Consider the following 26,838-nt stretch of genomic DNA (forward strand, 5'->3'; position numbering starts at 1 on the left):
GGGGGGGGAATACAAAAGAACACAACACCTATCCTAATGCTGGAGACAGGGGTTAGTCACAATAGAAAAATCACATTTTGGAGCAATTGTTCTATTTGACTTCTAACTTTTACATTTGCAAATTTACATTTCCCTACTCTATTCTCTGCAGCAACAAGGCGTATGAAAGGTGTATAGAGCTAAAAATACATCAATGTAAGGCATGGAGGGTAATAGATAAAAACACACAAACAAGCAAAAAAGAAGCTTAGCTGCTCAGGACTGAATTAAGCAGCATAAACTTGTTTGGATTTGTCCCTTGAGCTCTTCTTAGAGAATGTTCAGGATATTCAGAGTTAAATAGAATCCAAGAATATGGATTAATACAGCTAATACAGTTTAATTTGTTCTAATTAAACATCAATCTTGCTTTGACCTTTGTACTGATCTCAGTACTAAGAAGTACCTCATCCAATTTCCATTTTGGGAAGCAACAGATTAATTAAATTGACTGTTTTATGAAAGAAGCAACTGAATTTTCCCATACAAACACACGAGCTGAATTTTGTTATACAGAACTGCAGCATCAGTGCTCTTGCTCATAAATTGAGTAGTCCAAGGACAATGAAATCATTGCCCTTGTGACATGAGCATGCTCCAAGTTCCACTTCTCTGCTCTTGCTTGCTACTAGCATTCTTGACAAATTAAGATGTAATCTTCTATCTTGCGACTCAGCATGTATCCTCAATGTTTGCTCTATTTCCTGAGATTTTAAAGGCAGAAATGCAATCAGGCAGACATGTGTATGTGTATCAGGTTTAATTCATTCTAGCACAAGTACTGAACTTGGTGTGAACAGACCTTTTATGGCTATGAAAAAAAAAGAAAGAGGAAGGGCATACTTTAGGAATGGGAACTTCTGTTACTCTAGATATTACTGAAAAAATTTCACAGATTTAAGTAAGATAATGAGATAGGAGTATCAAAAAACTATAGTTCAGCCATTTCTAGAGAGCTAATTTCTTTGCCATGATCTAGAGAGAAAAGGAGCTTTATATATAGGAGCACCTATTAACCTTTTCAACAAAAATTACTATTCTGGGAAATATTTATGGTTCTGCAGCTCTTGATACACAAAGCTTATTTATTTGTTCATTTAGCATTTTTGAAGTGACTCAAAATGTGGTAGATAACCTTGCATTCTTCTGTGCCAAATGAAAGATACAGCTTATGACATATAAAACTCGATATGGATTAGGGTCTTCCTAATTGAAAAAGCTTTCATTAGTAACTACCTGTGACCTACAAATAGTAAATAAGGGCTTTTTATCTTTACCACCAATGAAATATATCATTTTTCTGAAGCTTGTGACCAGAAGAAAGCATCAGTGGTATATATATATTACAATGTTATCATCAAGAGGATGACTCAATCCAATCACAGCATCATAAAATTTCTGCCACTACATACTTGCATCCATATGTCTCACACAACTATGTAATTTGCATCATTAGCATGATATGATTGTCATACACTTGTTATTATCTGTTCCCTTATTCTCCTGTGGACACCATCAATTAGCAAGACACTAAACCACATTTAGACTTAAGTCATCTTTTTATAGCCCTTAAAACACCTTAAAATCATAACTGTTAAAAACTGATGGTACATTTCTTGTGATTTTGAAGTGGAAACAGATCAAAACTATAGTCTAACCACTAGAATCAAAAGGATTTTGCAAACTGCGTAATATGATTCCTGATGCAGTGTGGAAAAAAACATTTAACAGGACTACTCACAAAGACTTTATTTGCTTATTAAAAACATTTATTTTTCAGTAACCTGAGTTTTAGCCAGCTAATAGCAAATAATAATTACCTTTTTATTCTAGAAAAAGGTTAACACTAATGAGCTGCATTTCCTGTTACCCCTAAAATATTTTAGGTTCATAGCACATTCAAAAGTTGCCACCAAATTTTAATTCTGACTATGCCAAGAAATTAATGTAATTAAATGTAAAAATAATTAGTCTATTTGCTGTATTAATTTATTCTATTGGTTCAGTCTCTTACTTCTAGCTTCACCTGTTTGGGGAGTACAGTCTTTGGGATATAATTAATATAGTTCTTGTTCAGGTACCCCTGCCCTACAGGCAGCAACTTTACTGTGTAAAAGTAACTGAGTGAATCAGCTCTTATGTTAAAACAGTGTGTTAACTTTACCCATTAGACAGATTAAGCAGCCAGACACAAAACGAATTTAGAGCTACTACAAATCAACTTTTACACGACTGTTTTTTTCAAGTATCTTCCCCCCACTATCTCCATTTTCTGTTTCAAGTAAGATCTGTAAGCCTACAATTGCTCCTCATTATGCAACCTTGAGGCACTTGTACAGTACAGGTACCGGAGTTATAAAAAAAGTGGAGGGAAATGCTGGAGCTCCTGTTCTCACTGTTGACCTACATATTGTAACTTAATTGCAAACTTCATTTTCTGATGTGTGCCAGGAGGGAGAACCTGGTGCTGATATGCTGTGTTGACTTGTTTAAAAGGGAATTGTTACTGAATGTTCCTGTCACCAACAAGACATTGTTCATAGGAAGATGTTCATCTCTGGGGAGTGTTCCGTGTATAAATTATTGAACAGCAGAAAAAGAAAGAGAGGAAAATTAATAAATGAAGGCATCTGACTTACGAGTACAGGGCATGGAGGCAGCATCGTTTTCTGCTCGGAAAAAGCCTGGATCACAGGTGCAAGAAGTGGAACCTTCCCAGATGGAGAAACTGTGAGGTGGGCACTTGGCACAGGCAACATCTGTTGAGAAGGCTTTGTGGTATCCAATCTTGCACGCTTAGAGAAGTGAAAGGGGAAAAAAGATTAGTTGGATAATAAATTGTTCTTTTATTTATTCATATGAGGATCCACAGACATTTTCAAAAGGAAATGAATAATTACCATTCAACCAGCCAAGTAATGAACTAGTTATCGTGTTCTTGATTGCAAGCTGCTCAACTGGGAGATACAATTTTAAATCCAATGAAAGCCTTTTGAACAAGCAGGCTTAGAATTAGACCTATAATCCTATATGTATAGAAATCTGATTGGAAAAAGAAATCTCATTTTGTTCTTTGCATAGAATGAAGATACTTTAAGAAAATGTTTTGAACAGTAGCCCACAAATGTGTATTTAAAAACAATTATAGGCAGAAATTAAAAATAAAAAATTATTCAACACTAAATGCCACTGAAAACAGAAAAAGCTATCTGTGAGGTTTTTATAAATGGCAAAGATCAAAAGAAGAGTAGATGTTTGCCAATATTTATAGCTCACTTTAGTGTTTTTAACTTTACCATCTGGTCCAGGTATCAATGATCTTTTTCAATCAAAATGGTCAAATTTTGACTAGATATGATAGGCATGACCAGGAAATGGCTGTCATGGAAGAGGTGTCATCACAAAACAATGAGTAAGCCAGTCATACACACCCTTTTAATATAAAATGAGTAGCCTCCCAAGATGGAGCCTTAGTGAGCTGAAAGGTATTCCTGAAAATCAACATGAAGCTAAGAAGCTAGTGCTTTGTTCTGTAACATGCCCATTTCCCATTATTTCCAGTCTTTTTTTAAAAAAAGCAAATCATCAGCAACCTAGAGTCATTATATGGGATAAGTAGCCATATAATAAATAAATGTCAGACCTTGAGGGAGGTATCTGGAGTCACACCAATGCTTAATACACCAACGTTGCCTCCCCTGGCTTAACTTGTCTTTAATCAATTCTTATTCTTGTGCTTCTATAACAATCAATATATACTTTCAGTTTTCCTCCTAGCGCTTTCTCATCTTATCATATCTTCTCTTGATTGTTTTACATTAAGTAAATTTCACTACCAAGGGGAACTTTAAATTCCTCTCTAGGGATTTGATTCCAGAATTTTCTCAGCACTCCCTTGCAACATTTATAAAAGAGCAAGTCACTTCAACTTTATTAAGAAAGCCATTTATAGAATCCCTTTAAGGAGTCTAACTTTACAAAGTTTGATGCAACATCCATAAAAAATAATATATTTTATTTGTTTACTTTGATGTTCATTGGACTAAAGTAACATAAAACAGACAACTCTAGAGACTTAAGATTTCTGCTTGCTTTAATTATTACATAATTAAATAGTGTTCAAGTTGCAAGATGAATTTTGGCTATGTTTCCAATAGTCATAGGGTATTTTATTTTATATACCAAGAAGAGATATCTTAGCTAAAATCTAAAAATCATTGGACTGAAACACATATATGAACAAAAAAATTGAAGGTTAATGTATAATTGAGACCAGAGATATTTTTGTTAAGGACGGTGGACCAAATTATGGAAAAATTGCACAGTATTTTGTTCTTATATGTGATAATGGCAGCAAGATTTCTATGTGTTCAACAATGGAAGGATTTGACAATACCTACAATGGAAGACTGCTTGTCATTTCTGATGGAGCTGGCAGAGATGGCAATATTAACTGTTCTGATTATACAAAAGACATTGGCAAAATTTAATATTAATTGGAAGCCTCTTCTGGACTTTTTGCAGAAAAGAAATGAAATTATGACATATGGATTTCGGTATTAAAAAAATTGTAGTTTATTCAAAATAGATGTGACATTGTAATTGTAGAGCAAGAGTTGAATTCAAGTTTTATTTATATCTGCTGTAAAGAAGTTGAAAGTTATTATTTGTGTGCATTTTTGTTTCTGTTTTATATTTTATTGCACCTCTATCTGCCTTTTCTCTATATATTCTGACTTCTATTCATTCTCTTGATTATTAATTTTCTATTAATTTTAAATTTTTAAAACTTAATAAAGTTATTTTTTTTAAAAAAGGTAATGCTGGATTTTGGCTAACTGTTAACATTTGTAGAAACTAGTATTATCAGCATCCCATTTTTTATCCAATTGCACAGAAAAACATAAAATGCCTCCTGTTGAACACGAATTGTTTCCAATAAGGGCAACTAAATGTCTCTGAGACATGCACATATAAGGCAAAAGAAAGTTATATCCAGAGTCAAAATAGTTCATATTCTGGACATAACCTATACAAAACATAAGATATAGTCTAGAAAACATAAGATGTAAATATGATAGATTAAACATTGTGAGATTAAATAGAAAATGTTATCCATCATGGAATTCAATTTCAAAACAAATCCACCTGACCACATCCAATGACTAAAGTATTTTTATGTGCCTAATGATTCTCTTGGAAAATAAAATTTATTACTGTAAATAGTATAATGTAGTCCATATCTATATCTTGAGCACATTATAATATTATATATATTTTACTGAACTGTTTTTTCAAAAGTTTTAAATAGAGCGTCTGTTATTTTTTTGTACAGAAATATGTAACTGAAGTGACTGCATATATTAAAATTCTAGTACTTATATATTCAGACCAAAAATGTATTTTCTACATTTGAACATTGTGGTTTTGAAGTCTGCAGCATAACATTTCCATATAGGCAGTTTGATACTCAAATTTTAAAAAAAATGACAGAAACCAAATAAGAAATCTAAGAGAGAAGTAATTTGAGGATGGAAACACTAGAAATCTGAGTCCTGTTTACTAATTTCTTGCTTTTTCCTAAAAACATCTTCCTTGCACTTAATATGCTTGAAAAGATCTGAACAAAAATGGTGCAAGGAATGTATCCATTTTCACATAGGAACTGGAATGTGCTTTTTTCTGCTTCTCTCATACTGTAATACATGCAGATCATGTTAATAAAAGAAAAAAGAAAAATGGAACAAAGCCATTTTTCAACAGAATGTACATTTTACCAAACATAGGTTTTTCATGCACATTATAGACTAATTTAAGCAGAAACACATTCAAGCTGATCTGTGACCAGAGCCCTTAAGTCACTTTGGAGCTTTGCCTGCTGTATTTCAGTCCAAGTGTTTTGAAAGGGCTGGGTCCAGCATTATTCTTTCTGGCTCAAGAGAACTCACATACCTATTCTTTGGAAAGCATTTTGCTTTTTCCTCTATATTAATCCCAGTTCATTAATTTTTTAGCACCCAAAAAAACTCTCTGAAACACTCTCTCCCTCCTTCCCTCCCTCCCTCCATCTCTCTCTTTCTTTCTCTCTCTCTCTCATGCAGCAGTTTTATTTTAACTGTGGAAAATCACAAAACCAAATGCACAATATCTTCATTTTCTTTATTCATGAATCCCAGTTCTTGGCATCTTACTCTATTTGCTAATCCACTACATTAATTCAACATTTCTTTACATTTTAACAGACTTTTATGCCACAATTTAATCTTATTCTTTGAAAGGTCCCCCTCCTTCTCTTTTTCTGACATAGAAAAACAGCTAAGGTCTTTCAAATGAAACAAACGTAAGTTATTATACAGTATTTTTGCATGTTAATAAAGTGATAAAAAGCAAAGCTGCATAGATCCCAATTTCCTGAAATCTTTATTGAACATTCAAGACATTTTTTTTCCTTCTTTTCTTTTTCTTGGGAGGATTTTCTGGAGAAGACAGTGCGTGAATGGCATCCTTCCATGGCTTACAGAAAGATGTATTCTTATACAGATTGCAAAAGATGCCATTGTAAAAAGATTAGGTCACATGAGCAATGCAAACTTTGAATTCAATTCCCTTAGCTTTGCCTTAATTAGTTCTTTCTGTTTGAAAGACACAGAGAGTGAACGGGGCCAAGGGGAAACAATTTTTTTATTCAGATCACACACTGACATGACAAGGTTATTGTGAAAATATAATTGTCTTCAGGATTTCATAATGGAAGTACTAAATCAAAGAAAAACAAAACCCTAACACCTGTGCAGACCCCCTGATCTCTCTCAGCATATAATTTTATTACACACAAAATCTTTTTTCCAATAAAACAATTAATGCACTTTATTCTAGGCTACACTGTAGGCCAGTTGTTGGGATTCTGTTGCCTCTCAGGGCAGTCACATCAACACAATGACTTCAGTTTCAAATACAGTTATACACAGATATGATGCTGTGTGACAATATGCGTCTCTTGAGCCAATGTAGTATATGGGAAGCATATAAGAATATACTTTCCCAGTGACTCTAAGAAAGTAAGCGAAGGCATTTGAACAATAGACACTGGGATATATCATCACATGGGGATTAAACAGTCATTAAAAACAATAGTACACAATTAAAGCAAGTAATAAAAAAACAAATGTTACAGTGAATTTGTAGCTGAAGAAGGCTAGCATTAAAATATGTCTTTTTTAAAGAGATCTCAAATACACCAGTATTTAAAAGATGATTGGAACTGGTATATTTTAAAGAAAGATATATTTACATGAAGATATAGAGAGGTAGTATACATATTTTGGGTGAGCTCTGTTTCATAAACATGACATGAAAGCTACTTTGTCTTCCCAAAGGTTTAAGTGTCTATATCTTAGTTTTGAAAATGCCATGCACAGTATGCATAACTGTCAGAAATAATATAGCATATGAAAATGAGAAAAAAGTATCAAGTAACCTACTTGCTCTCAATTGTCTGAAGACAAAAATGACAATATATTATTATTATCATTTTAAAGACCAAAACTTCTTTGGCACTGTGTTGTTGAATTTTAATTTGATGATTTTTTTAAAACAATATCAGTAGTACCTGTTTTTTCCTCTCTCTTTTTACAGATTCTCAAATTATAAAACACTCACATCTGCCACCCCTAAGCAAAGAGCTGCTTCTTAATTCGGTGGAGGGTTTTGGTGTTTTAGAGTTTTTTTTGTTTTTTTGTCTCTTAACAGATTTATTGGATGTTAATTATACAACTCGATTATTTGTTTTCCTGCACCATGACCTCCCTCAGTAAATATATAGCAATTTTGGATCCAAAAACTCATCAAGGGTTTTTTGAGAAGCCATCTCAGGCCAGGCTCTTTTGACCCAAAAGTCACTAACTTCTTCCTCAAACAAAATTATAGGATCTTCTTTCACTACCCCTGTGAGTGCTGCTAACATCGGATGTTCTTGCTTTGACAACAGATGGAAATGTAGCCATTTTTTCTCCATCGCTTTTAGAGTTCGTTGATGCTGGGAGAGGGAATGTGGATGAGAGTCCAGCTAGTCATAATAATAATAACTCAGCCATGGGAATCCAAGGTTATTAGGTCCAGAGTTGATAGAGATTTGGTGGGCTGGAGAGCTGGGGAGAAAGCCTGCGCTTCAAGTTAATTGGGGAATGTGATTTATGACTGTTAATTGGAGGAGGGAATTGTGCTTTGCTACTTTGTGCCAGGGGAGAGGAATTTAGTTTTTGGATTCAACTATATAGTGCCGATACTTTGTTTCTCAAATAAAATATTATTTAAGGAAAACAATGCCTCGAACTTCTTTTGAAGAGATTCATCTGTCGGAACCATGACAACCCCTTCATCTCATCTTGAATTCCGTGTCTTTTATTTCCTAGTTCACTGGTAGCATATATATAATTTGGAGGAATATTTTAACATATTCTATATATTCCTAAAACTCTTAACATGATCTTTAACAGGGCAAAATGATGCATCACAGGGAAACAATTTTTGAACCAAGGGTCCTCACATGGACTATCTTACCGAATGTGTCCAAATCCAGGACCTATGACTTCTGAGGGAATGGCATTTGAAAACATTGTGGCTGCTTCAGTGCCACTGGCTCCTGCTGTGCTTCTGCAGCAGTTGCGTGATATTAATTTTAAACATTCCCTGATAGCTTCCCAGCCAATATCCCAATCCTCCCCCACCCATCAGCAGCTACTTATCTGGAGAAAGGGAAGGGAAAGGAAAGGAAGACAAAGGAAGGAGGGAGGAACATGGAAGAAACTTTTACACATCTTTCCTGACCCATGCCACCCCCCCACACACAATTTGTGCTATCCCCCCATGCACCTTACCTGATCCACACAGTATCTCTCATGTATCATTCCCAACCTATGCTACCTGTGTACCTTCTGAAACCTTTGTGGCATCTCTGGCACATACACACAACTCTTCCCAACCCACATAGCACCTCTCATATGCATTCACCTATCATTCCAGAATCACAACCCTGCATACCCTTTCTGTCCATCCCTGACCCAGCAGTGGCCACTTTCCTGCCTGCTAGCTTTCCCACTGTCTTTTTCCCTTCAAGCTTCTAGGAAGGAAGGAAGGAAGGAAGGAAGGAAGGAAGGAAGGAAGGAAGGAAGGAAGGAAGGAAGGAAGGAAGGAAGGAAGGAAGGAAGGAAGGAAGGAAGGAAGGAAGGAAGGAAGGAAGGAAGGTTGGTTTCTGATACTCCCTGTCAGGTTCCCATAATTAAATTCAATGGGCATGTCAACAGAAAATCAGAAGTTGCTACTGCTTCCACTGTTTTTTTTTTTAACCTATCAGTGGTCATTCTGTTTTTCTGTTTATGTATGGAAATATCTCTGAAACTATGACACAATAGGACACAGGTTGTATAGTGAATTAATAAGAGACTGGTAAAAATTACATTTTTCTGGTTCCAGCTAATTTTTCAGTGCAATGCCGTAAGAGCAATATAGCTCCTTAGCAGCCAAAAGGGAAAAAATAAAATGAGGTCTTCCTTTGAGTTGTTATTTGCAACCTATAGAATTCAGTTCAGTGTACCAAGTAGCCAAGTAAAAACAGCTGCCTTTCATTTAATAGTTCTTGTTGGTATGTATTCTATAATCTTTGCCTTAGAGTCCCAATAAATTAAAAGATATTTGATAACATCAAGAACTATTTTACTATTAAATATATAGAGAGAGGAAAAAACAATTTCTACATAATTCTAGTAATTCTTCTGATTTGCTAAGGAAATTTGATTTAATCTTGATATATATCTATTGTGGGAATAAATTCACTGAAACATAATACTGCTTAATTAAGAAATATTGTGTTAGAGATGTCCATTTTGAACCATAGGGAGGGAAGAAGGGAGGGAGAGAGGGAGGGAAGGGAATGGGGGAGGATCAGGAAGATAAATTTCCTTCCTTTGCTCTTTCTCTCCCTCCCTAGAATTCCTGTCCTCAAAAATGACAAAACATGCATTATGACATTACATACAAACAATACCCATTCAGAATGTTCTACATTTTCCTCTCCTACTGCCTCATTGCAATTTTTAAGTAAAATTCGCCCAATATATTCTAAAGAGGCAGAAAGCTATGTTTCTTCTGTGCAAGCAAATAATTTCTCAAAAGTAGGGAATGAGTTTTGGTAACACACTATTGCTGAAGCATAAGACTATATGACTTAGTTGGGTTTAGTCTCAAACTGGTTGACTAGGGATCACCTTCAGTTTAAATCCTGGGATTTCTTACATGATTCAGACATTCAAGTACAACCAGTTCCATTTGATCTATGAAAGGTGGCACCTTTTTTAATAGTCAGAAATGTTTTCTTTTCTTTCATTTCTCATGACACTATGGAATATCTCTTTTGTTTTCATGGTTTCGGCTTTTAAATCATCCGTCAGTCACAAGAGGTAGTTCAGATTCTGTTGAAACATGCCATGATTGAACTTAGGACTGTGCTGTGTGATTTCAGGGAAGAAAAAAAAAGGACTCCCAAATCTATGTTAAGACTGCAGAAATGAAGTGACACAATCAACCCCTGGCAGAAGTAAAACTCTATTTCTGACTAGGATACCATTGGGATAGCATGGCCCCAAATTTAATGTGACTACTGAAAGCCTTTCAAACCCATTCTTCTGCCTGCTACTAATGAATTTCTTCTTAGAAATTCATTAGTAGCAATGGCATTGCTCTTACCATAATCACTGCTGTGTTATATGTGGCTGCCATGCTTTACTTATGGTATTAAGTAGAGGAGCCTGGAATAGGGAGTTCTTATTCCTTTTTCTGTAATGATTGTATTTTTTGTTTCTCCCTTCAGCAGCAGTAAATTCTGCAGAGATCCTCTACCTTGCCTCTTTCTCTTTCACCCATATTTAAGGAAGAAGAAACAAAGAGAAACTATAGTAGCAGAACAAGCATGGATCCGCACTTTTCACAAAAATGAAAGCTGCACAAGTATAAGGATCAGAACATCTATGAGGAGAAGACTGCTATGAATCAACACTGAAAGAGTAGTCACTGGAAGTCACACATACCACAAAACTGCTCAACAATATGTTCCATAGCAAAGAGGAGAAAAGTAAGATTTTGCATATGTAATATTAAGGGACGCTAAAAATTATGATCATTGTACTTTAGTTCTACTTCAAATGCACTGACCTTCTACTATTGCTCCAACTTATACTTTTTTTTCATCCAACTGAGTAACACTTAATACTGGTGTCAGCAGCAAGTGCTGCTGAGCGAAGAATAATATCTGTACTAGCTTTCTTATTTCAGACTGCTCAAGCTGCTGCTATGCTTATTATAGGCTTCATCTGACTTGGGAAATTTAATTGCTTTTGCAGAAAGCTGTTAAGATTCAGGAAATGAGTCAGCTAGCAAATTTCAGAAAGCTAACCATTAAAAAAAATCTCAGGGCATCATTTCTCACTTTATTCAAGCAACTAGGGGCAATCTATGATGACATTGTTAAATTGGCACTTTTAAAAACTAAATCAGTGAAGCTTTTCCAGTGACATAGAAAAAGAAAGCCAGAGTTTATGTTTGATAAATATTACACCGAATGGTGAGCTGGAACAGGTCATTATGAATACAGGATAACAGGAAGATAACATTATGTATACAGGACAACAGGAAGATTTTCCTTATCTTTTACATAAAACACAAATATGTATAAATGATTCAATGGTAATTTAAAAATATAAGAACAATTTTGGGAGTGATTAGAACATCCAGTTGATCAAGAATGTCGATATGGTTGGCCTATCTCAGGGGTGCCAAACTGCCAGACGCAGGCCGGACGCATCACCCGGAAGCTGCGCCCATCCCATAGCCAGCAATGGCAAAACTCTCCTGATACGTTGTGTGATGTCACGTGACGTCGCGAGTTTGACATGTCTGGCCTAACTGGATAAAATAAGCTCAATTTCTTTTATACATGAGTAATATTAAAGACACTTACAAAGGACTGGGTGCAGTGGTGGGATTCAGCCGGTTTGCATTACTTAAGAAGAACTGGTAGCTACTTTTTTGTTGCCCAGGCCCAGAATGAACTTCCAGAAGTAGCATCCACACAGAGAACCAGTTGTTCACATATTTGAATCCCATCACTGGGTGGGTGGTCAATTGTATGGTGGTGACCACCACCTTTGGTGGTCACCTCTGAGAGATGACCAGAACAGAGAAGTAACAATATAAGAAATAATTAAATTAAATAATTAAATAATGAGGAAGCTACAAATCAGGATCTCCCAGTGACCCTATTCTGATGGTATTTTCAAAAGTTAAATGTGTAAAATATGTTCTATGGTGAATAACATGTGGCCATATGTTCAATATTGTCAATACTGAAAATGTTTGCAAAACACATTTTCAACATTTGCAATTAAAAAAACTTGGTAAATCCACCTTAGTTGTTATACAGTACATAATTTTTCTGAATTTATGAATCTCTGAATACATATATATGTAACTATCTTAGAAATATTCCCTAACATATTTTCTAAACATATATATGCTAAGCATATGTGATATATTATAAGCATACATCAGTCTATTGCAGAATGACAGCTTCTTCATTTATGGACTGTAATGAAGCAGGGTGATCCAATACAAACTGATAATATACTGTATGGAGGATTTGGAATTTTTTTTAAATTTTTTCAGTTAGGCCTGAAAAAGAGTCATTGTGAAATCAGTCACTATGATGGATTCTGTGCCCAAGTGAGTACTAAAAACTGAGTCTAATTCTAGTCTAGCACCATAATCATAATCCCACACTAGCTTTCTATCAATGGTATATATGTACTCACAGACTATTATCCTTATTTTCAAAAGAATTGCTCCATTTGGGTCTACCGTTTCAAAATATATGTTTTATATTCTGAGTATAATACAGATATTTTAATGAACTTTACTCAGGTCACTGATCCAAACTTTTTAAAGTCCTTGCTTTGATTTGTTCTCTCTGAAATGTGCAGGGGAATTTCTTTTCCATCCTTAACATCGCCTGCTAGCTCTGGAATACTCTTCCTAGGAACATTTATCTGGCGCCATCATTACTAACTTTTAAGTGCGAGCAACCTTTAAGTACTATTCAGGTTTCCTAATAAAGTTTTATTATATTTAGTCCCGGAATATTCTGGAATTTTTTGTCATTGTTTAATTTGGGGGGGGGAGAGATTTATTGATATTATTAGTTGGTGAGCTTTTAAACTGTGTAACTAACATGAAACCTTTTGAAGACAGTTTAAAGTAATGGAAATGGATAAATAAAACTTTCTCCTATCTTTGTTTCCCTTTCTAAATTGCATCCTCCAGTCCCTTTTAATTGTTTCCATGATTCATATTTCCCAGGGATTTTCAACTGAATTAGAGTTCAAACTACAAGACAGAAAGCAGGGGGAAGAGGAATGGCAATTTGGAGCAAATTTTCGATTATTATTTTAAAATAACTGCTATCAAAACATTGACATATATATTTGTTCCAATGGTAGCACAAATAGATGCCACCAAGCATATATAAATGAAGTTAAGAACATATAGGTTCTGTTTGTTTCTAGATACATTCATAGTGGGAAGTATAGAAATGAGCAGAGGCCTATCAGCCAATGCCAATAACATCAGAATTTAGTGGGGATTAGAAGCTAGCCAATTGGGCAGACTTTACAATCTCTTTTTCTTAAGCTTACTAATTGTCTTGAATCCTTACATAAACAAATCCTAATCCTTGCTTGTAAACTTCCTTACTCAAATCAGTGAGAGGGTAAAGTAGGGAGGAAGCATTAAAAGCCACTGCAGATCAAGGAGCACAGGAAAATGCTTTATATCAGGGCAGACCATTGGTCCAAACTGAGGCTCAGTTATGTTGGCAGTGGCTCAAAAGATTTCAGACAGGAATCTTTGCCAGCAAAACATGGAAATGCCAGAGATAAAATTTGGAGCTGTTTGCAGTATGTTCTCTACCACATAGCTCAAAAGCAAAATTGGGCTAAACATATCACAACAAGATAATGCATACAAAGCACTCTGAACATCTGAAAACAACATGTAAGAAGAAGCATTATTTCCATCTCCCCGTGTGGCAAATGCAAATGACTTTGAGCTATCTGAAACTATTTTATCACAATTTTACCTTATTACTACTTCACACAAATTAATGACATTTCTTTTTTCCAGATGCCTTCACAATCTAACATACATTTTCCTTGGAGAAACTCTGTTATGAAAGAATTGTATGTGGAAATAACTACACATATTTTTGTGACTCTATAGCACTGCTGTTGTGGTAAAAAAAAAAAAAGAAGAGAAATGAAAAGCAGAAAATGTACTGCAATCTCTTTTAACAATCTACTTGTCACTTGAGTCATTTCCTTGACATAGAATGGATGAACAAAGGCTATAGGAGTGCCTTTGACTCCTAAAACTCTTGAGTTCAACCTTACTTTTACTCTAACCTTAATATGATAAGGGGGGGAAATACTGTTTGTGCTGGAAATAACTATGTTGGCTACATTTAATAAACATATTGTACCCAATCTAGGGGTAGGGAATGTGTGCTATCGGTTGCTGAATACAACTTGTAGTGGCTTCATGCAACATGACCAAGAGACAGGGATACTGAGAGCTTCAGTCTAGCAATATCCTACACCAAATGGTTGCACAAACTTACTATTAGGTGTTTTAGCAGTGCTCTACAAATTAGGGAAACAAGTTCTCAGTCTCACCAGAATTTTTATTCCAAATTATCTGGGCAGGTACCTCATACAAAACAAAATCTGCTCCTAGGCCTCTGTAGCTTATATGGCTTCATTTCTTAAGCATTTTACATTTGAAAATTATAGAAAGCCACACAAATGAAGGTAGGTAGGAGAAAGTCTGCTATGTCTATTCCAAGCTGTATAATACATTACATTAGCTTCTATAGCAAATAATAGGTTAAAAAGGATAAATATTTCTTCTTTAGATGAACCTAAGATTTGAAAATAAAGTGCATTCTAATAGCTTTTATGTTTCTCCTTTCTTCTTCCTCTTCCTCATTTCCAAAGAAACAAATGATCACAAATTCTAGTAGGTTAATTCTCCAGCTTTTTCAAGTGTGGCTGATTAAAAGCACCACCCTATGGCAGTTTATTTATTATTTATATATTCAATTTATATTCTGGCTTTCTATTCAAGCAAGTATTCAGGGTAGATTTTTTTCAGGGGTGACTAGTTTCATCTCAGGTAGACTGACACATAATTATATCTGCAGGATTTATGGTGTCATTTGCACCATTATTGATGATCTCATCAAAATTATACCATGAAGATATTGTATTTAAAATGGCCTCACAGACCAGTAACTATCAATTACCCATGGTTTGGCACATGAATAGTAACCATGATTATAAATAGTATGATGGCTTCTTTTTTGTTTATTTTTTCTTTCTTTTTTAATACCTTTGAGTCATGGATGATTTCTGGATATTGCATGGACAGGTCTCTGCGCTTTGCTTGGCAAACCTGCTAAAGTGGATTGCCATTACCTCTTTTCCAGGACTAGAAAAAGTAGCCCAATACACCCAGATGGCTTCATGCCTAAGCCAAAACTAAAATTCACAACCTCTAGCCTAATACTTTAATCACTACACCAAACTAGCCTTATGGTTTCCTTTTAGATTTGGCAAATATATTTATAAATTGGAAATACTAAAGCCTGGGCCCAAATTGTAAATATAAGATGGCTTGGCACTACCTAACGTAGAATATTCCTAGGCCATGGTATGTTTTCCAAAACTTCTGTTCTGAGAAGCTTGCTATTATGGGAAAAAGAGATTATAAGAGAGATTTCAAAATGAATGTGTCTATAATCTTCCCCAACTATGCCCTTTATCTCCCAGGATTCTAGCAATGACAATAGTTTGTGCCAGGAACCTCCAGAAATCAAAGCCCCAAGTCTAAGATGCTGGGGTACTTAAGAATGTCAATGCCTAGAGAAAACTGAGATCATGTGCTTTAGTTTTCAGGTATATAAAACTCTGTAGGATAGAGAGCAATGGGTTACCTATATCTTTCGGAGGCTACAACTTTTAACCGAGATGTGCATTTATTCTTCTTTTCACTAAAATCTGTCTCCTGCAGTCAAAATCTCCTTACAGTTCAGCAAGGACATCAGTCAACAGCCACAGGATTTATTTGTTGACAGAGTATATCTGATATGGAAATTAGAAATAGTGACACCAGGGATGTTGTTTAACAAAGTGGCTTTCACAAACAATATGCTGTTAAAATGCTCTAAGGTCTTACAACCACTTGCAGCCCTTTATAACCTCTGAATTTGGTCACGTATCTTAATGATAAGATTAAAGCTATCAGTATACAGTTTCAATGTCATAGCTTTTATCTAGTTTCAATAAAAGGTATTAAGGTTTAATTTTACTGTCATGATTAACACAATGCTCTTGGTGACATCCCAATGGTGCTTAAAAAGGCTTAGTAGAGTGAAGCTTTAGTGTAATGGCAAGAGGGTAACTTCATACTGGCAAAATTAGCCTTTTGTGTGCAGAAAAACATCTTGTAGAATATGTATCTGATTTGCCACTGATGACAAACAAATATTGAGGAAAATTCTGCAATTATATAGGCCTGTCCTCCACCCCATCTCAACCAACAAGAGACAGGTTTGTTTCCACTGCTTGTTAATTTGTATAAAGTCCAGGTTATGTTCCATGCAAAAAATTCAACTTTCCCGATATATTTTTGATAACTACAATATATCATCATGCAGCTACTACACTAACTTCATTTTGATTATTAAATGTGGCATAAACAATTGCAGTTGAATAATTATAGATATCTAGAGGATAGTGTCTTGTGACCAACTTATTATTTTAGTTAGCACAGTATGTCACATTCATAACCTTGTAATCTGTTCAGATATTTTGCACGCATATTTCTATTTTATTTTGGAAGATGGTAAAAATGCAGAAATATTCATCCCAATAACCCTTTAGTAAATAAATCATAACCTTCAACATTGCACCAATTAACAGTAAGAAATACACAATGCTTAGAGAATTAATTACATAGGTGGGTGGGATCCAAACATATTCTATAGTGGTGGCTTTTGAAATGTAGAAGCATGGCAGATTGGTAAGGCCAGAATTAAATTTGTTACACTAGTGCCTGTGCTTGATCATCAGATAAAAGAAAGTTTATTCACTGTAATTTGAAAAATATAAAAAAACAATATATTGCTAAAGATGGAGCTCAATATTTGAATAGCAATGTAAAGTAGGATAATGGACATTTTTGTAACAATGGTGCAGCCTGACTCTTGATATACAAGTAGTCCTCACTTAAGCATCAGTCGTTTAGCAACCATTCAAAGCTATGACAGAACCGTTCCACATGGTATTTATAAACCAGTTCCAGAGTTTTATTAGTTAAAATGGCTGAATGAACTCCAAGAGATTATGCCAACATTTCTCCCTTCTCTTGATTTTCTGCAAAGGTATATACCTTTCTGCAAAGGTATAAACTACGATATCAACATAACTCAAATAAATTTAGACACAGGCTTATACTTTAGTTTAGACAAACAGGTACTTCAGTGGTGGGATTTAGCGAGTTCGCACCAGTTCGGTAGAACTGGTAGCTAATTTTTTGTTGCCCAGGCCCAGAATGGACTTCCAGAAGTGGCATCCACACAGAGAAGCGGTTGTTCACATATTTGAATCCCATCACTGAGGTACTTGCATCTAGAGATTATTTTATAAAATAGTGCTGTGTGATATAAACCCCACGCTCGCCTTTATGTGTGCAGAAATAGATTATATTTGTAATTATGGATACATCCTTAATAAAGAGTGCATGACTGTAATTCCCAAAGCACCAATTTAATTTTCATTCATAGTCTTCAGAAGAAAGATTCTGAAGTTAAATTAATTCAGGATCGGTGCTGTGGTATTTTAATTTGTGAGTTGGCTTGTATTTATGAAAATCTGATATATTTATAGTCCTAAAAAACCCAAGTCCATGCTCTCTTTCAAACCAATTAAAAATACTCATTTTTCTGATTAGGTACATAGAGCAAGATTACTTAATAAAATATATATTTTTTCTTGCTTGAATCCATGCATTAAAATAGCCTTTGATATGAACAATCATAAACCAAAGCTATCTCTGTTAAGTAGCAACGTAAAAAAATAGCAAAAATAGAAATAGTATCGAAATGAATTAGTTATGATATGTCTGTTGTTGAAAGCTTCTCTAAATAGTTCACATTTCTGTAAATTTCCAACAAAATAGCAACCACTATTCAAGTGGTTGTACATTGTCAATAGAAACAGAATCTTCAGGACTATTTGCTTGATGGAGATAAATCATATATATGTGAAGCGTATTTCATAATGTGAAGTTCCTCTCTGCTTTTGCTAATGCGCTCCCCATGAAGCCTCTTTTCCCATGAGTTAGTCATGTACAGCAGTACCACTCCATACACCTTTGTTAATATAAAGTGAGGCTTGGCTGTGCAAATATTTAATGACATCATTCTGTTAAATGTGCTCTGTTCTCCATTAATACATGATTACCTGGATGTTTGCTTTAAAGCTTCACCAGAGAATAATACTTGAGAGGTCTCAGTGTGATAAGCAAATTCTGGCTGTAAATGAAATTAGTCTCTTTTTGGTTCTCAGTTACTTTAAGTCCCAGAGAGAGAGAGAGAGAGAGAGAGAACAAAGAAGGGCATTCATGAATAAAAGCGGTTTGGTTGCACTTTCTTATAGCACACAAAACAACCCTCCCAAAAAAGAAAAAGAATCTTGTGACATGTGGCTCAGTATACTTCCACTGCAGCCAGGGCAAAATGACATCCCAATCTATCATGCATATGTGATTTAGAATTATTTATTATCTGAGAAACAAACAGATATTCTTCCATCCTTCTATCCATCATGTACAAAGTGTTTAAAAGGCTTAAGTATATAACAACTACTCTAAAAAACTGAAACATTTCCTAGGAATTGTTTTTGAGGACAGCCTACATAAACCTTAACAGCAATTTGTTGATTAACAGGATAATAAGCATAAAGAGGTCAAATTCTACTTCAAAATTAACTTTCTCATACTTGAATTGCAAGTTCTATAAATATTTGCAATTCAAAGAACTCTAGAATCCGTAGTTGTTTCCTAGTATGTCCTAACCATAAAGATGGAATTCTTTTCAGAAGATTAATTAAGTAACCTCTTGGCTAGAAAAAAAATACATTTTTTCTTAGCGTGGTAGACAGGAAAAGAGCATATGCAGGCTTCTCTGTCAACATCTCCCCAGGTTGGTTGCTGTTGTTTTCTTCTTCTACATCCTCCTTTTCCTCCTTCTACCATTACCACTATTACCACCATGACTGCTACTATTCTTTTTCAGCAAATGTATAGAAATGTAATTACAGTCACAGTCAGAGGTTCTGACAGTTGGATATAAGTGACAATTACCAAGGTGTGTCTGGATGCTTAGGTTATGAGAAATGGTGAAGCATTTGCAATATTTGCCTTGTGTGGGTTGTGCATTAAAAAGTAGAAGGCAAAGGGGGAGGGGAAATATGTTAATGCTAACTAATTAAAATAAACAGATATAAACATATATAACAAGCCTTTCAGTCTCAGCAGGTAATAAACGAGAAAGCTTGCAGGAAACAGTTCTTTGTGAAGAAACATATCAAGATTAACAACTAACAAAAGTGGCCCTCGTGTGATGGAATGTGGCTGTAGTCACTGAAGTAGGTCATATCTCTTTGTATAAATTTAAATATCTTTGATCGCTTTTCTTTAATTAGAAAATCTACTGGAAGACCTCTAACAATTTTGGTAAGTTAAGAAACTGGATGTGGGGAGAATGGAGCTGTCCATGTCAAACCACTATTCTGCTGAAACTCAGTAACACCATAGTCAACAGGGACTTTAAACAACAAAAGAGAACACTGAAATTCTATTATAGAGTTCGGTACCTGCATTTCATAATGAGGAAAATATAACACAAACAGGAGCATATCTCACTAGCATTCACTTCACCCAATCATTCTGTCAATAGTAAAAAAGCTGTTTTGTTTTGTTTTTCTGAGGCCAGGGATTTTCCATTAATGCAATCTGATTTGCAGCCCTGTCTTTTAGAAAGTGAAGGTGAACATGAGATTGAGGAGAAGGGCTGTCAGTAAAGCTGATAAGGAAGTCTGAATGAAACTCCTCAAGCAGAGCAAGGCAGATGAATAGCTACAAATGGGAAAGCTGAACAAGAAATAGTTAGTATTTTATTGCTTCAGTGCACATGGAAGAATTCAGAAATGAAGATAGGTGCCCATGTGGGTGCATGATTCTGTTTCTGTAATGTAAGGTAAATTATAATTATAAAATATGACAAAACAAAGTAAACAATGTTAGTCCCTATGAAAAAGTACATGCGGGGATAACATCTTTATTCAGCCAGAACTGCACTGCATTTTTAATTTTTAAAATGGAAAAAATCTGCTATTACTTGATTCTTTTTCATATTTAACCAAAATGTAACTTGAAAAATACATAATACTGTGTATCTACTTGACCCAAGACAGTACTTTTTTCCCCTCATACTGAAACCAATATTGTCCAACACGGACATTAGTGTCTGTAAGCACAGCGGTCAGCAAATTAAACATCCATGTTGATGAAAACATATTAATTCTACTACTTATACACTTACTTCAGACATCAAGAATATAATTGCAAGTATATAATACAGAATTTTCTTTCTGTCAGATACTTAGCAAAAATTAGCAAAAAATTAATTTAATTAGCAAAAATTAATAAAAATATCACTGCAGCAACAATGCCAACACATGGCAATACAATTGAATGTTTTAACAATTATGTGCACACACACATAAAGTACAGATACACACACACAGACACAAATTCCTAAACATATATATTTATTTTTGTGAGTTTTCCATATATACCCCATTATGTTTTCATAATTAAAATGAAATAACTTAAGAGGAAATAAAAAGGAAACATTCTGATATTATTATGATTTGTTGTGAATGCTGTTAAATGGAGAGGCAAACTGGATTGTGTGTGTGATTATTCTAGCTTTTGGAAGCTCACACTGATTTTGACAGTTGAAATAAACAATAGAATTTCCCATTATTTTGAAGGAATAAATAAAAACTATGATATAAACCCTGAAATATACATTATCATAGTTAATAAAAATAGCCTCCCAAAATTCACTCCTCCCCCTCAAAGAATCCCTATCTGAATGTATGATGTAACACCCCCACTATGGTATGGATTCCTTGTTACAGACATACCAGTAGTAGTCTACCCTAACATACTGTATACAGATATTTGGGTGATTTAATATCCCATACACTTTCTAATCTGTCATACAGACTAATGGATGAATATTTTTCAACCCAGCAACCAACTCCCAGAATCCCTTAGTCAGCATGATGGCTAGGGAATTCTAGGAGTCAAGGTCCACTCATCTTAAACTTGCTGAGGTTGAAAAACAAATTAAACAATACATAGTGTCTCCCAGATGCCTCCACCGAGAATTCTGAAATACCTGTAGGACAGTGAATGCAGCCTTTTCCCCTCCTCCCAAAAGCCAAAAGGGCCTGCGGTTCAGTTTCTAAAATACAGCCCTTGTGTCATGTGTATCCTATTTTCCACAACAAAATTTTCAATGGCTGTGGCTAAGGAAGAAGTGCCATTCAAATATTTGGTATCCAGGGTTATGAAAAAAATGTTTATATAGTGGTGTATAAACATTTTCAGGTATTATTTTGTCTATTTATTTTTATCATATTTTGAATTAATACAATTATTCCCATAAAAATGTACTTCTGCCATACTCAAAATTATAATTTGAAAGGGCTGCATCCATGGGCTTTTGTGGGATGGGATACATTCAGCCTTACAACAACCCTGATTTTAAGCCTTGCCCCCAGTTCCCATGTACATTCTATAATGTGAGCTATCATTCTGAAGGAAACCTGAAGGATGAGTATACAGTATACCCCTTTCCATCTGACAGCTTTGATTCCTTAAATTCTTGCTTCTTTAAAAAGAGAGGTGCTACACTGCTCTCGTTAATCACAAGTCATCTGAGGAGGACTGACCCAGGCATATTTTGACAGTCTCTTCATGTTTTGTATTCATGGTATTAAATGCCTGAAAAAACTGAACAGCGCAATTTGTGATCTTAAAACAAACAAGCACAAACCAACTTTAAAAAAAATCCCTTTTCATTAAACTTAGAAATATATATGTATTGAGGGACTTGTATAAACAGCAGTTAATGAATTCATTTAATTATTATATTTATATTTATCTATATATACTGCTAAATCCACACAAATGTAATCTATTTTAAAATTTAGCTTTGCCACTAACATTTTGAATAAAATTCCATTCTATTACAAAAGTTATCTAAATAGAAATAAATAGAAAAGAACTACTTCAAATGTATGTGCAGTTTTTAATCAGAAAAAATAATAATATTAAAAACCCATTTTTAATCACTAGGCTCAGGAATGAAGTCTTTAGTCTACAAATAAAAGGTATTAGTACTGAACTTGAGAAATTGTGGAGTGTATTAACTGGGAAATACCTCTTAGGTCTTTTGAAATGCAAATCACTGATTGATCCTTCACAAACTCAAGCAATGTGTGTTCTTTCAAGAAGGAGGGTTTCACAGAGTGAAGAAAACAATTCAGTGTATTTGAGAGGTGAATTTCAAATACCATTCGGTTGTCACAGTGAGAGTTGAATAGTGCTCTTGAAAGATGAAACAAACTGATGGATTGAGATTTAACAATCTACTCCATGCCCCAAATGCCTTAAGCAGTTTCAGATCAGTTTTAACTTTCGAGGTAGGCATGCACTACAGAAATTAACTGGATACTTTTGTCAGTATCAATCACCAGTCTTGTCTGTCTTCTCTTGTAGGAATAAAGCAGCAGCTTGTCCTAAAACTTTCACCAAATGATAAACTTAGTTCAGCATTTGTATAGAATATTAATTTGAGGTACAGATTATTCTTATGTAAAATGTTGTTTTCCTAAATCCCCACATGATAAATCTGATTTGAGTAGGTACAGGCTTAGGATGCAATGTTCTTTGTGGCAATGGGCAATTTGCATTTTTATTAATCCAGTTAGGATTTTATGCTGCCTAATAATAAAGTAGGAGGGGTAAAAATCCTTCCCGTCCATTTTTGAATGAGTCAAAGGTAGAAAATCAGAGCAAAAGTTCTGTTTAACTCTTTTAAAACAAATGAGCTTTTTTCTCTTTTCGCCTATATATTTAAAACATTCAAATTCATGCTATGGTCATATACTGTATGTTCCTTTTATTCTACATTGTTATTTAATGTATTTTTATGCTAGAATTGCAATGATCGTACTAAATTCAGACAGCTGCTCCTTATAAATCTGTAAGAGAAAAATGGTACTTGCAAATCCATATATATTTTTCCAGGGATTAAGCATCAGTAAAATTTGCTTCTCAGTGGATCAATCCACTGCCTGGTTACTGAGTCACATTTATCTTTGTCATTAATTTGAGAATCTTTGTTCTCTGCTGTGGATGGAGCATGCTGTTTTTCATAAAGAGATCATCACTATCATTAACCACAGTTATACCAAATGTAAGCCTTTTTAAATTTAATGGATACTCATATTCTATTTATAGTAAAGACAAAAAACAAAAATGTAGTATGATAAATCTTTCATTGATGATAGCCAGAAGCTGTACTTGTACTGTACTCAGAGCCTTCATGATAAACAGTTTTATGCCAATGTGTTTATATCAGCTTCTGCAGGATTTAGCAATAAATGCAGATCTCTGTGTATATTAGCATTGTCTGCCAGTTTTTGCATATGCAAACTTCTATATCTACTTCAATTAATGAAGCTGTTCTACCTAATAACTATTGATGCACACCCAAAAAGAATTTGTAAGCTCTTGTCATGTGTTTATTAGAGATCTTATGTTCAAAAAATTAACTACTATACAGTACATGTATCTACTGATGTTTAATTGCTTGCTGAGACATCTTGGCACATTAACTGCTAAGTGCCAAAAGCAAATATAACTTCTTGGAGTCTGTGATCATGCAATGCTGCATGAGATGGTAATATAGAAGTCTGCTCCTGGCCATGCAGCATTGTTAGTGGACTGAAAAGCCAACCACAGTTACTTTACAAGATAGCAAGAATTCAATTCCTGATTTATTTTGTTCCAAGATTATACTGTAAATAAAAAATATTCTATTTTTCACCATGGAGCCAACCTTGCAAACTTTTAAGTACATCATATTTTCTGATATCCATATGATATTCTTATGATTTTGAATCTAGCTTCTCTTTGATTAATGCAAATTGTAATACTGTATCATTTATAAGAGTTTAAATAATCATTATAGGTTTTAGCAATATTTTTTTCAAGATACCCTTCATCTTTACAATGACAGATTTATAGCATCTTTACTTAGAAGATATTTTTAGCAATATCTTTTCAAGATACCCTTCATCTTTACAATGACAGATTTATAGCAATTATTATGTACCACACCATACTGCACCAAGCAAATTTTCCATCAACAACAACAACAACAACAACAACAATAATAATAATAATAATAATAATAATAATAATAATAATAATAGTAGTAGTAGTAGTAGTAGTAGTAGTAGTAGTAGTAGTAGTAGTTCCGGATTACAATACATGTAAGAAGCTAACTAGATAGGATTCTCATGACACAAATGATTAAAATATCCTTGGGACTTCAAAGAACAGAAGAGTTTATGCTGGCAAACGGGAATAAGAATTACATGTTGAATTAGTGTTTTGATCCTGTAACAAATACCAGAGTGTATTCAGGTCCAATTATAATATTTAAATTTATGACATCTCCATTAACTCTAACAAACTAGTGACTAGGGCCACTTTTTGCAGAAAATGTGCATTGACATGGACAGCAAATAAAAAGTCTAGAAAATTTATTAAAACATATTTTGGCACATTTCATGTTGTCCTTTATATGTACTCAATTCATTTGATTGCAGCTTTATTAAACATGAGCAGCATTTTGTAAATAAGTGAATGTGTATGCATGTACTATGTGTGTGTCACTATTTTTGAAACTGAATTCTCATATAAAATATCAGGGTTTCTCAGATACATGATCATGCTAAAATTAAGCCTTAACATAATATTCCAGGCTTTTATTTTCCATAAGAGTTCCAGTTTATGGGGGTTTAACATAATAATTTAACAAAATTAAATGTTCCTTTTTTAATCTATCTGACCTCTACATCTGTAAACAAAAGCAGGGCTAGCATTTAACAATTGATTAAAGCAGACAAAAAAATAACTCAGTATATTCAGACACTGTTTATATTAGCCATATTTTTTCACTAAATTGCTTGCTTGATTACGAGTCATTCAACAGAAGTAAGCCTTGTATATCAGATCAAAAATCCTCTTAGACCAGCATCACATTTCCAAGAATGGTTAATTAAATGTCTTTAAAAGATCAGAGTAGTTATAACAATGATCAGTAATATACAACAGTGAATGCTGAAGACTGAGAAGAAGAGAAATAATAAAAACATATCTTAATTATGAAGCTGTAGATGGTTACTGCTGGTACCATGGACTTCAAGAAGAACCAAACAATATTTCCTGAACGGAATAAAATATTATTCCTTCCCTGAGGCTACAATTAGCAAGCAGAACCTCACAAATGTTACAATTATGATTACCAAAATTGTGGTAAACAATAGGGCAAAGACAAAAGATACAATGGTTGACTGGAATAAAAAAAGATACCCAAATGTCATTCAAATTTGTATTTACATGCAAATATGCCCTTGTATATTCTGTACACTTACTCTTACAAAATATGCATTCATCTGGCAGAAGACTCCATGGTATTTAATAGGACTTGCTTCTGAACAGATGTGTTTAGCACTGTGACATAAATAATTTCCCTTTTTGTTTTGCCTGCAGTACAACTAAAAGATTGACCCAACATATTTTTAGCAGTATTAAAGCTGCAATTCTTTTTTTTTAATTGAAAACTTAAAGGAATTTACAATCATATGTCTAAGAAAGTCTCATAACCTCTGATAAAAGCACCTTTCCCTCTGAAATTCATTCTATTTGAAAATTTAAGTATTTCTCCACAATAGGGACCCTGCCACTCCGATTGTTACTTCATACATGCAAAGATATTTTTCCTCTTTTTCTAAGCCCTTGGTTTCTTTTTTTACCTCTGCTGGAATTCAACCTGATTACAATAATATTTAATCCTGTAGGCCTTCTGGGATCCAAGATACGGAAATGAGATTTTCTAAAGAACATTACAGATTATCAACTGTTTTATAACCCTCATAAAGCCATTAATGCCTTTCACAGCATAGGAAAGAATTGCAACTAATGGTTTATTTTAGGTTTACAATTAGCTGCTTGCCTGATCACCTATGGTGAACAAGAATTATATGTTAGTGACCAGGCAAGACCCTGTACCCACTTTGAACTTTAAGAAGCTATTTAGGCTTCAGGCTAGAAAGAAAGCAAACCATGTACAGCTTGTGAAACAAAGCACCCTGTTTAAAGGCTTTGCTTTGCCGATTATATCTCAGCCATTTTTCTCACTGAATATTACATGCATTTGTGATTGATGCCTTTAAGGAAGAAACCGATTAGTAGGCAGCTAATATTAGG

At 34.4% G+C, this 26,838-nt stretch overlaps 1 protein-coding gene across 1 annotated transcript in view; it reads right to left on the bottom strand.

The window, feature by feature from the left end:
- The window catches only part of EPHA4 (EPH receptor A4), a 147,136-nt gene that overhangs the window by 87,687 nt on the left and 32,611 nt on the right, over window positions 1-26,838 (bottom strand). Inside the window, exon 4 of the mRNA XM_015817860.1 lies at window positions 2,679-2,834. Within this exon, the coding sequence (XP_015673346.1) occupies window positions 2,679-2,834 (156 nt within the window). The remainder of the gene's footprint in view (window positions 1-2,678; window positions 2,835-26,838) is intronic.

This window comes from Protobothrops mucrosquamatus, unplaced genomic scaffold, assembly GCF_001527695.2.
Source record: "Protobothrops mucrosquamatus isolate PMUCROS unplaced genomic scaffold, P.Mucros_1.0 scaffold642, whole genome shotgun sequence".
Lineage (NCBI taxonomy): Eukaryota > Metazoa > Chordata > Lepidosauria > Squamata > Viperidae > Protobothrops > Protobothrops mucrosquamatus.